At 33.7% G+C, this 11,746-nt stretch overlaps 5 protein-coding genes across 6 annotated transcripts; 3 read left to right on the forward strand and 2 right to left on the reverse strand.

Moving 5' to 3' along the window:
- The first annotated feature begins 207 nt into the window (after positions 1–207).
- LOC119834503 (histidine-rich glycoprotein-like) lies at positions 208–1,042 on the forward strand. Its single transcript, XM_038358889.1, has one exon. It carries the CDS (start codon positions 239–241, stop codon positions 974–976), a length of 738 nt encoding a protein of 245 aa, XP_038214817.1. The 5' UTR covers positions 208–238; the 3' UTR covers positions 977–1,042.
- A 419-nt stretch (positions 1,043–1,461) lies between these two features.
- On the forward strand, positions 1,462–2,472 carry LOC119834322 (histidine-rich protein PFHRP-III-like). Its single transcript, XM_038358662.1, has one exon. It carries the CDS (start codon positions 1,462–1,464, stop codon positions 2,257–2,259), a length of 798 nt encoding a protein of 265 aa, XP_038214590.1. The 3' UTR covers positions 2,260–2,472.
- A 34-nt stretch (positions 2,473–2,506) lies between these two features.
- LOC119834477 (eukaryotic translation initiation factor 3 subunit K) lies at positions 2,507–3,733 on the reverse strand. Its single transcript, XM_038358849.1, has 3 exons — positions 3,350–3,733; positions 3,059–3,278; positions 2,507–2,694 (listed from the first exon to the last, which is right to left on the reverse strand). The coding sequence occupies exons 1-3, from the start codon at positions 3,620–3,622 to the stop codon at positions 2,543–2,545; spliced, it is 645 nt and encodes a 214-aa protein (XP_038214777.1). The 5' UTR covers positions 3,623–3,733; the 3' UTR covers positions 2,507–2,542.
- A 672-nt stretch (positions 3,734–4,405) lies between these two features.
- Positions 4,406–6,026, reverse strand: LOC119834641 (TATA-box-binding protein). Its single transcript, XM_038359060.1, has 4 exons — positions 5,590–6,026; positions 5,248–5,378; positions 4,878–5,121; positions 4,406–4,761 (listed from the first exon to the last, which is right to left on the reverse strand). The coding sequence occupies exons 1-4, from the start codon at positions 5,866–5,868 to the stop codon at positions 4,486–4,488; spliced, it is 930 nt and encodes a 309-aa protein (XP_038214988.1). The 5' UTR covers positions 5,869–6,026; the 3' UTR covers positions 4,406–4,485.
- A 1,347-nt stretch (positions 6,027–7,373) lies between these two features.
- On the forward strand, positions 7,374–11,377 carry LOC119834446 (WASH complex subunit 4). Of its 2 annotated transcripts, none has more exons than XM_038358807.1 (5): positions 7,374–7,816; positions 7,970–8,136; positions 8,210–8,700; positions 8,798–10,927; positions 11,105–11,377. In XM_038358807.1, the coding sequence occupies exons 1-5, from the start codon at positions 7,539–7,541 to the stop codon at positions 11,309–11,311; spliced, it is 3,273 nt and encodes a 1,090-aa protein (XP_038214735.1). In that variant the 5' UTR covers positions 7,374–7,538; the 3' UTR covers positions 11,312–11,377. The 2 variants fall into 2 exon arrangements, with proteins under 2 accessions (XP_038214735.1, XP_038214736.1); XM_038358808.1 differs by having other exon boundaries at positions 7,680–7,816; positions 8,028–8,136.
- Positions 11,378–11,746: the final 369 nt, after the last annotated feature.

The following is an 11,746-nucleotide window of genomic DNA, read 5'->3' on the forward strand; positions in this document are numbered from 1 at the left end:
TACAGAAATTCTTCAATTGCTACCTATCACCTTTCTATCGTAAAATGTCTTTTGGGATTGATAATGATGCAATTACAAATAACTATAGGCGTAACGGTCGCTGTGGCGTCCTTGCCGCTAATTTCACCAGCGGCAATCAACTACTTTAATGTTTGATATAAATACCTTCTCGAGCTCTAGTAAAGTCAGTTCGGTCCCAGTGTTTAACATAAACTTACGGAAAGGGACAACCATAAACATGAGGACGCTAGTCGCCCTTGGCTTCGCAGCATGTGTTCTAGTTATGTGTTCTGGCCGAAAACTCGGCGAAGCAGAATCAGATCTAGTGGCGGCGGCTAGCCACCACAAAGGACACCATCATGAAGAGGGCGGTGGAAAGGAACACCACGCACATCATCACCACGAACATGGTGAAAAAGGACACAAGGGTCATAAAGGACATCATCACCACCACAAAGGTGAACATGGAGACCACCACAAGCATCACCACGAGGGACACCACCATGAGCATGGAGGTGGTCACAAAAAGCATTGGGATGAACACGATCACCACGGCCATCATCATGATCATGGCCATCATCATAAAGGTGGTAAGCATCACCATAAGAAACATTTCGATAAAGGAGAAGAAACTGAAGGCTACCACAAGAAATATCACAAAGACGAGTACCACAAAGATCATCACTTCTATGATGACCATCACAAGGAAGGCAAACATCACAAACACGAGGACCACAAAGGCCACCACCACAAACATGGAGGACATCATAAAAAGGGAGGCCATCATGACTCTGGTCACCATGAGGACCATTACGGCAAGAAGGGACATCACGACAAGCATCATTACGATGAGGACCATAAAGGATACAAAGGCCACGGAGGGCATGAAGAGCATCACCACCACCATCATGACCACGGCAAGAAAGGAGGCCATCATGATCACAAGCATTGGGGATTCCACCACGGCAAGCACTGAAACATTAATAACTAAGATCTTTGTTACATTGTTATATATACCACTTTGTAAATATAAAGCTTTAAATAAAGTGTATTAATTATGATTATCATACTCGTATTTCTACCTATCCTTAATTTATATTATTTTAGAAATGAATTTTAAGAATAGATCATTAATTATTATCTTTTTGTAGTAGGTAAAAATATTATATAATAAAGCGAGCTATGCATTGTCTAATTGAATTTCGTCACTATAACCCACAGAATCACTCATCTAGAAATCTGCAGCAATGATTGCTACAGATCACTCTGTAACCGACAACGAAAGCGCCGTTATCTATAAATTCGAAGTACGGAAACGATAACAACATAATGTCGGTAGCTCGACGAGCGACCACGCCCATTGGTAAGATCCATTTAATTGTATAGTAGTCGATAAATATCTAGTAAAGCGCATCATTTCTACCTACCTATAATCAAAATATTTACCAATTTTACAGAAAAATGACGCGACTTTTTCTATGCATACTAGTGGCGTGTGCACTAGTCGTGGCTCATTGTCGGCATGTAGAGGATAAAGAAAATGCACCTGGTGTCAAAAGCGATTTGGCCTCCACTGGTAGTGCAAATCATGATCAAGCTGTAGCAGGCACCGGCAAGCACGAAGCAAAAAGTGGCGGCCATGAAACTGGCGGCGGTCATGAACATCATGCTCATCACCACAAAGAGGATGGTGAAAAGGGTGATAAGGGTTACAAGTCTCATCACCACCACGACAAAGGGGAACACGGTCATCACGAGAAACACCATCACGAGGGACATCATGACGAGCACGGTGGACATAAAAAGAAACACCACGATGAACACGACAATCACGGTGAACACCATGAAGCTGCCCATGGCCATAAGGGTGGCAAATTCGGACACAAGAAAGGTCATAAAAAGGGTTCGAAAACCACTGGTTTCCATCACAAATCACATAAGGATGAGTATCATAAAGAACACAAATTCTACGACGACTTCCACAAGGGCGGACATCACCACAAGCACGGCGACTTCCACGGCCACCATGACAGTAAAGAAGGGCACCACAAAAAGGGTGGTCATCATGAGAAGGGACATCATGAAAAACACCACGGGAAGAAAGGTCACCATGACAAGGGCCACTATGACGAAGATCACAAAGGTCACAAGGGACATCATGGTCATGAGGAACACCATGCCCATCATCAAGATCACGGCAAGAAGGGAGGACACGCTGGAGGCAAAGAATATGGATACAGCCATGGAAAGAAGGCTTAATGAATCAGAATTATTATTTGTGTTTATGTGCATTGTTACTTATAATGTATTAATTGATAAGTCATTGTTAAAGTTTGTTGTTTGATATTGATACATGTTAAATAAAGCCTTTAATTAATAAAATAGTATTCATTGATCTCATAGGTTTGTTAAATTTATACTACTACATTGTCCATAGAAAAACTATTCAAAAAACAGAGTACAGAGTTAAAAACATAAAAAGCACTAAAAATTAAAACAACAAATATACAGTAAACTTTTTATCTGTGTTATACAAATGTGTTTACAAAATTGTCATTAAAGGAGCGAGATGATCAAACTCAATCTTTTCAGTTATGTTCTTGGTCTTAATATTCTCATCTTGATTAGCAATGAATATCAAGTTACCATCATCCCTCCAACCATACTTCTTGACCCAGTGTTTCAAGGTGACATCTGTGGAAAAAATTATAATTCAAAAGAATATATCACAAATATTTACATGCAATTTATAGTCATCTGATAAAATTTTAAATTAATTATAAATCTATTAGGAATGTATATGGCAGTAAGATACGGTTCAGTTTATAAATAAATATTTGACTTTATATTTAATCCACATTAACTTAAATGGCATAAGTTACAGACCATTTTAAATATATTACAAACTTGCTTAGTGTCAATTATGTTGGATTTCAATGCTTACATGAATGCACAATTTAAAGAAATTTATTAAGTTTTATCCACTACAGTTAGATCCTTGATGTATACAAAATTTATATTTAAAATTTTAGCCTAATCAAATTTAAACAGTACTTACCATCAATTCCTCCTAGAAGATTAGCTAAATTGTTTTTGTCAATAGTCTGGAAAGTAATTCCCACAACATGACATACGAATTTCCGAATAGAATCATGGAAACTACTAATTCTATTGCAAAGTTCAGGCATCTGGTGCACTCTATTCCAAAACTGAGCAAAATCACACTGCTCCAATATATCAGCCAAATACTTTATTTGTGAGATTGTCTCATTTTCAACCTACAAAAATAGGTAATTAGCATTAAAGATAAAAAACAAAACACTTGTGTAAAATAGGTTTCTGTACTTACTACCGATTCAAGCAACAGGCACTTGCACAATGTGAAATCCGTATGCGGAAAGTTGGTCAGTGCCTTTAAGAGTATTTGGCACGTAATATCTGCGTTAAACTTCTCCGGGTTAAATTGATACAATTTTAAAACAGCTAAGTTGGCTTCCAGATCGTATGTATTTTCTCTGGACTGCATTTCAACATATCTCTCTAAGGTTTGAAGATTGGCTGGATTGTACCTTTCGATACTTTTTAATATTGTTGCAATCGTTTGCCTCATTGTTTCTGCCATTATTATTTACGTAAAACCAGCCCGAAGCCGCCAGAATAAAACCAAAAAAGAATAACCCAGGAAGCGTGCTTGCGACAGCAATCGATGAATGGATGAATTTGACATATTCTTGTCAAATGTCAAATGTCAATTTTATAGATTAAATAAAATTAAAGATAATGTATTGTTGGATAACTACAAAAAGTTCTCAAACGTAGTTTGTGTGAAACTGATTCTATTACATTCACATGAATACACAATCTCACAACTGTAAAACGACATGTGGAAATGTTTTCCTGAGAGCGCAAAATAAGTTCTATTTATGAATGTTTACATGCAAGTAATGATCGGAGTTATGATAGCGAGATATAATTCACAGTGTGAATTGTACACTAACTGTGTGTTGTGGCGTAAACATCGTCTGAGCGAGTGCGTCCGTCCGGCCTTGTGAGATTGCTTATTCGTCCGAATGAGAGTGGTTGGCTAACTTTTACTCAAAACACTCCATATTATATTTTACTGTAACATAGAGGTATAAATTGTTTTGCAAATTAAAACTACTTTCGGCAATAAAATTATTTTTTAAATACCAACTCACAAACTAATTTAAAATTAATGTCAAATCGTCAATGTCATTGAAAGTCTGCAATCATACATTCAGTTTCATCTTACCTTTTTAATTATAAATAATATTTTATTCCAGTAAGAAAAATTCTGGAGTAAAATACTCTTCATAAAACTAAAAACTCAAACAATTTTATTTAATTAGATATCAATTGGGTCAAAACTACATTAAAAAACATATTCAATAAAAACTGTATTAAAACTATATTTATTTATTTATAACTCTTAAAATTAGACAATATCTCAATTTAATCTTACAACTATTGCTTTTTAAAGCTTTTCAATATAGGATAAATGTTATCAAAAGCTTCATAAATTTCTTGTCGGACCTTTGCACCAGTTAACACCACTTTGCCAGATACAAATATTAAAAGTACAATTCTTGGTTTGACCATACGATAAATAAGTCCGGGAAATAATTCTGGTTCATAAGAACTGAACTGTCCATGGGTGAGCACTAAGCCTTCGAGGCGAATTGGAAATTTAACATCACAACTGCCAACCATGTTTTGTATTTTAAAGTCTAAAAATTTTGCCTGAAATGATAGAAACATGTTAAGTAACAATCAATCTTCCATACTAGTTATTTCCATACAATAACTAAATTTTTGACATACTATGTGTACAAAAAAAAAATATTGTCATAACTTACTGTAAAACCTAATTTTTGTATAATTCTTGCATATTTTCTAGCAGCCAGTCTTGAATCTTCTTCACTTTTAGCTCCAGTACACACCATTTTCCCAGAAGAAAATATCAGTGCTGTTGTTCTTGGTTCTCTTATTCTCATTATAACAGCTGCAAATCGTTTGGGATTGTATTCAGCATTTCTGGCGTGTAAGGCTATTTTCTTTAAATCCAATTTGCAGTTTAAATTAACAGTGGATACAATATTTCTGGAAATAATAAATCAAGTGTTATTTCCTTTTTTTATTTATTGACTTGTTAGATTACTGTTACTGTGTAATACAAATGTTCAATTCATACAAAACCTCACACTAAATTATGCTAATGAAACTTACTGGAGTTGGGGCAATATTCCAGGATCTGCTGAATGGGGTGTCAATGGAGTCATGGGTGCTGGACTCGCCTGACTGAGCATTTGTGGGCCCCCCATGCTTCCGCTGGTTAGCATGGGAGACATCATGTTTTGCTGAAAAAATGAAAGTTTAAAAGAGATTTTAATACCCTTTTTAACATGCTATTATTGAACTTTGTTTTATTATTACTCTGGCTATTCTATTTCAATGGTATCAAATTATAAAATAATATTTCATGTTCCTTTAAATGCAGTTTTTGCATTACTTTTTTATTTACCTTCTGAAAATTTAAATTGAGTTTGATAGCTATTAATTAGTACATACTGGTGTTTGAGGCTGCATCATCTGCTGAGGAGTGGCATAACTAGCAGTTGGCGCGTAAGTGTGCATAGAACGTTGAGGAGTTCCCATGAGTGAGGCACCAAAACCAACAAGTGGCGATGATCCCAATGAAGCTAAAGAATGTTGTTGCTGCTGTTGTTGCTGTTGTTGTTGATGTTGTTGTTGCATTGCATTTGGTAAGATTTGTTGATCTTCTTCGGGTTGGTGTAACGGCGTTCCAATTCCCGGTATATTATACGGACTGGGTAGCATTTGATCCATGGTGACAGAGGTATTGAACTGCTGTATTTAAAAATGATTAAAGAATAATTTAAAGCACAAAATAAATACTGTCTTCATTTATGTCGAGAAAACGCTTGTTATAAAAATGTAATTGCCAATACTGTGTTCACTTGACAGTCAACGCTTCTGTCAACGGTTGTCACTGACTAGTGACAACGTCAAATAGTAAATGGGATTGAAGTACCCGTAAGCTTGTTTGTTTGTTTTATTATACTACTCTTTGGTTTGGAGCCTGCATGGACAACTTACGGCGGGACACTTCTTTGAATTTTCTACCACATGAGATGACTCTCCTTGCCTCTCCATAGTAATCACGTAATATACCTCCTACGGAAAAAACACAGATGTTTCATATTCCGTGATATCTACTATGCAACTTTTATAAAATGGCAATTTTGTATGTGGGAGTCGAGTTCGCTTCGGCATGAATTGGGCCAGCTCGCACCGGGGAAGTGCCACACCCCCACAAGAAACGGGCGTGAAAAAATGGCATACCACTGTATTTCCTTTCCTTCCGCGTCCCAATCCATTCCTTTTTTGCTGTCGTCAATCCTCTCCCTTGCTTTTACCCCTTAAGAGCGAGTAGCGCATCCGCAGAGACACGTTCATGGGCGGTGATGATCGCTTACCATCCGTTCATCCGACGAACCGTTCACCAGCTTAGTTGCCCTCTATGACATAAAGAAAAATCGCCCACAGTGAGAAAACCAAGCTTATGACTATATACTCTATTAAATTAATACTTTCTTATTCCTCTTTTATAAAGTTTTGTTCAGACTAAGGCGGCTAATTTGTATGGACTATTAATATTAACATTTATATATAATTACTAGCAATATTAATATTCGCGCGAATGATTGTACGAGATGCAATGAAATATGTACACGAGATAGTGTAAGATTGAATTGAATTTGAATATGAATAACTGTTGAATCTTAAATTATTACAATAAAATGAAAATATGTAGTATTTTCTTGTGTATGATTTTAAGCGAGTATTATACATTTAGAAATTAAAAACTTTTTAACGGATTTTAAACGCGATTTATTCATTATATTATTGACTCGACCCGTATTGTCTTACATTTTATCTACATCTGAGAGATTCTTCTTGAGTTTATTTTTATACCACATTAATGCCAACAAAACCGATTCCATATCGGAAGTTTTTTTTTTCTATTTTGAAATCAAAATTAATGATGCATTGCAATTAGATTTACCTTAATGGGGGGGTAAACGACTTAGCGATTCACGCCGAGTCGTGAAATTTACAGAGGGTGGGTAACAGCAATCTTATCGGGTTCCTAACGGGTTCCTAATAAAACAAATAAACTCTTTGGGTCCTTCTTTTAGTCAATGCAGACGCAGATACGGAGTAGCTAGTTCATAATCTGTGACGCAACAAATGGGTGCCTAACATCTTGTACCTACTAAACTTTCATGTCAACGTCGTTGACATAGACATGAGATTTGACAGTAATACAGTATATTATAATTAAATTTAGTATTTGTGAAATGAAAATACCTGTAACCTGTTCTATCTACATGAAAGTGTAGTAGAGAATGCAATTCTCTGAATAATCTTATGCGTTTGCGATGCGTGCGATTTTGTGTACTTTTCCAGTTTGTTTAGTATCTATTTATTGAAACATGAAAACTGATGTGGAAAAAGAAGCTGGAGCACTTGTGCTGAGAAATTATGGCTATTTTTTTAAACAACAATATCAAGATTATGCGTCGGTATTCAAAGATGGATCATTTGATGATAATAAGTCTTTTCTACCTATTCAAATAGATTTGGCTCCTAAAGAACTTCTGCCTGTTACGGAGCTTGTTGTATCAGATAATCCTGTGATGACAAAAATATTGGGTATCTTCACATCTCTCTGCACTGAAATATCAACATTGAAAATTGAAGCATTTCATAGGTATGAGCTATAACTATTTTCTCTTTTGTGTAATTCTGTGTACATATTCATACCAAGTGATGTGACGACCACTTGTCAAATCTGTTCCTTGTTTAATATTAGGTGTGATATTATATTATTCCATAAAGTTATTAGACACCTCTTGTGTTACAGGCATTTGAATTTTTTATCTTTATATGACGAATACTCTAGTAGTGATGTTTCTCATCAGATGCAATCCATATGCCTACTAAATGCATTTGTTATCCGTTGTAATGAAACATTGAATAATGTATTAAGTCAAGTGTTTGCTGTATTTAGAGAAGAAATAGTTAATATAAGTAAGTTTTAATATATATTATTTATGTTTTTCAAGTACCTTTAATTTTTTTTAATATATACAAATTTTTTTAGATGGAATTCAGTGGCATTACATTATAAACAATATTGGTGAACTCTTTACACTCTTAGTTTTAACAGAATTGTTAATATCAAAATGTTCCATTCAAACAAAGTGGAATGCATTTGTAAAAGCTTTCAAAAGTCAAAGTTCTTCTGGAAAAAGTCTAGACATTAATGAAGATAGACTCAATTCTGTAAATGGAGCTATTGACAGCATCACAGCAAGAGTCATGAGTGATGATATTGTTCAAAGTTCCTTAAATAATTTACTTACACTAAGGAAGAAAGATGTCCCTGGAAAAGTCTGTGGAACAGTAATGGCAGAGTTTACTCAGTACATCAAGCAAGCATTGATTAATCTTGAAAAAATTATTCAAGATAAACCTAATTCCGACAACATGTACAAATGCATTAAAATTAATGCGTTATTTGTATTAAATTGTCATCTCTTCAGTAACAATGATAAAAAACTTTTCAAAGGCTTATCAGAAATTAATGCCAAGGTAAAAAATATATTTACTTAAATTAATTTGACTATGATATTGTATGTTAACATATGAACATTCTTACCTGAAAAGTGCTTTGTTATCTATTTGACAGGCTCACAGTGTCTACATTATTGGAAATGCAATATGGTTCCCTGAACAGTTCCTTCATAGATATGTACCATCATTAAGTACTAATAGTAATAAACTATCACAGACTATGTTGAAAGCTCGCCAAGCTTACATGAATACGAAGAAAGTATCACTTGCCAAGGATATATTAAATCTTCAAAATATTTGCACTCATTGGGTCTTGACAACAGAAGATCTATTTTCATGTAATAATAAACTGAGTGCTTGTGACATGAGCAACCATGCCAAAACTTTATTGGATGGGCTTGAAATTGCATCAAATTTATCCCATTCTGTACTTTCTTTTATCAATTTGCATTTGTCACTTGGGGTACCATTGACAAAAACATTATTAATGTCAATTTTCGAATTCATAGATACCCTAAAAGCTCTAAGAAATGTTGTGAGCCGAAATTATACACAAATAATTAATTCAATAACAATGATAGTTCAACATTTGACATTCCAAGCTGCTTCATCTATTCTTGATGTAAAGAAAACTATAATTGATGATAAAAGATATGCAAACAAAAGACTAGATGAGTTGACATGTATTGTGATTGCAGAGCAAGCTATAAGAGGAGCAGCCACATTAGAAAGAAATATAGCTACCAATGTTGCATTGAGCTTTATTCCTGATACAACATATTTAGAAGACAGTTATATAAAACTTGGAATGTTACTAGAAAGGGAACAAATACTGTTAAAATTTATTAATTCAATTGATAGATATTGTAATTGCTCGTGGATGATATGGCATCAGAATATTATTCCATTATATTTTCAGCAAAATTTTAGCACCCAATTAAATGCATTGAAATTAAAATATTTCCTAATGGTTATCGATGATTGTATGGTCTTATTAGAAGAAACCGATAAGTGTTTTGGTAAATCTCAATCTAAGGGATTTATGTCTAATATACAGAACATCATTACAGAACATGTATTGAATAACATGAGCCAAAGTATCGAAACAAATTTACGTCTGCATATTCATTCTCATTTACAATTGGATATTATTAATCCTCTTACATTTGATATGATAAAAAAATCATTACTTCTTATAAATAATTTCAAAGTAAACACTGTTTATATGAGAGTTGTTCCTGCAGTAGAGCATTACTTATCTAAAACATACTATAACTTGACCACTGTAGTTTTATCTGATTGGAAGACATACGGTGAAATGCGACAAATGGCTCAATTCAAATTTAATTTACAACCTATTCAAGATGATCTACCAACACAAACTTTGGAACAGGGCCTAGATGTTTTAGAAATAATGAGAAATATACACATATTTGTCTCAAAATATCAATACAATCTAAACAATCAAATATTTATTGAAAAGAGCAGCAACAATAAACACCTAAATTCTATAAATATAAGACACATTGCAAATTCGATAAGGACTCATGGCACTGGTATAATGAACACAACTGTGAATTTTACATACCAATTTTTAAAAAACAAATTCTTCACTTTTTCTCAGTTCATGTATGATGAACAAATAAAATCTCGTCTGATTAAAGATCTAAGACATTTTAGAGAAAATATTACAGGGCATGGAAACACATATCCTTACAAAAACGCAGATAGATTCAACAAAGGCATAAAAGTATTGGGTCTAGCAGATGATGGACAAAGTTATTTAGATCTATTTAGAGACCTTGTCACTCAGATTGGCAATGCAATGGGCTATGTTCGAATGATACGGTCAGGGGGCAGACACTGTTGTGCTGACGCTACTGCTTTCTTGTCATCATTAGAACCGAAAAAAATTAAGTCGCTATGTGAAGAAAATACCTTCGCAGCAAAGACTATAGAAACTGCTGAAAACTTGGACGAGAATATTGAAGGTCTCATATCGAATTTCATTCTCGGCACTGAATACTTTAAGCTCCTAGTAGAAGTATTCGCACCCGTATTTAGAAACCCTAAAAATGTACATCTTAAAAATTTCTTTATCATTGTTCCTCCTCTAACTTTAAATTTCGTTGAGCACATGATTTTATCAAAAGATAAAATGTCAAAGAAAAATAAGGTCGGAGCAGGTTTCACAGATGACGGTTTTGCAATGGGCGTGGCTTATATACTGAAATTATTGGATCAGGTATACATTTTTCTTTCCAAATTTAGTTCATATATTTATAAGGTTTTCAATCTTTTATATGTGTAATTATGTGTTAAAAATATTATACTATATTATTGATATTAAACTATATACAGGTACTTTTTTATTGTTTTGTTTTATATTTGTAGAAAATATATCAATTTTTTTTTGTTTAAGGACTCGAATTTTGAATCTTTACATTGGTTTGATTCTATATGGAATCATATTAAGGACGAAAGACGAATGATTGAAGATCAGAAAAACAAAGGATCGGTACAATTACAGCAAGCATTAGCTTTATCAGAGAAGAAACTGAAAACTCTTGAAGAAGAATATAAACTTTTATACTATAGTCTTACAAGTGCAAGAATATTTTTTAGGTAAAATTATATCTGAAATATATTACTTATTTACACAGATAAATTATACATATTTAAATTTTAGGGTAAAAATTATATTTGTATTGAATATATCGTTGTTATAAATAAGTTCAAGATTAACCGTTTATATTCAAAAATAAAGAAGCATTTTGTTATATTATTCTTTTATTTAAATGTTAAAAACTGTAATGTATATTACCTAGTTCGCTAGGTACATTAAAGTCGAAGATTACATATTTTTATTATCCTATCTTATCCTAAAATGTTTCTTGAGATAAACAGCCACTACAATCATTAATTAATATACATTTAAGATGAGTAACTCAAGTATTTTGACAGAAAATGCACACCATAATATTATATAACCATAAATTGGATCAACATAACCGCCGCTACGCTTTTAAGTTTTCACTAATAACTAAATTTCCATACTTCTAAC

The sequence above is a fragment of the Zerene cesonia genome, chromosome 19, assembly GCF_012273895.1.
Source record: "Zerene cesonia ecotype Mississippi chromosome 19, Zerene_cesonia_1.1, whole genome shotgun sequence".
NCBI classification, from domain to species: Eukaryota; Metazoa; Arthropoda; class Insecta; order Lepidoptera; family Pieridae; genus Zerene; species Zerene cesonia.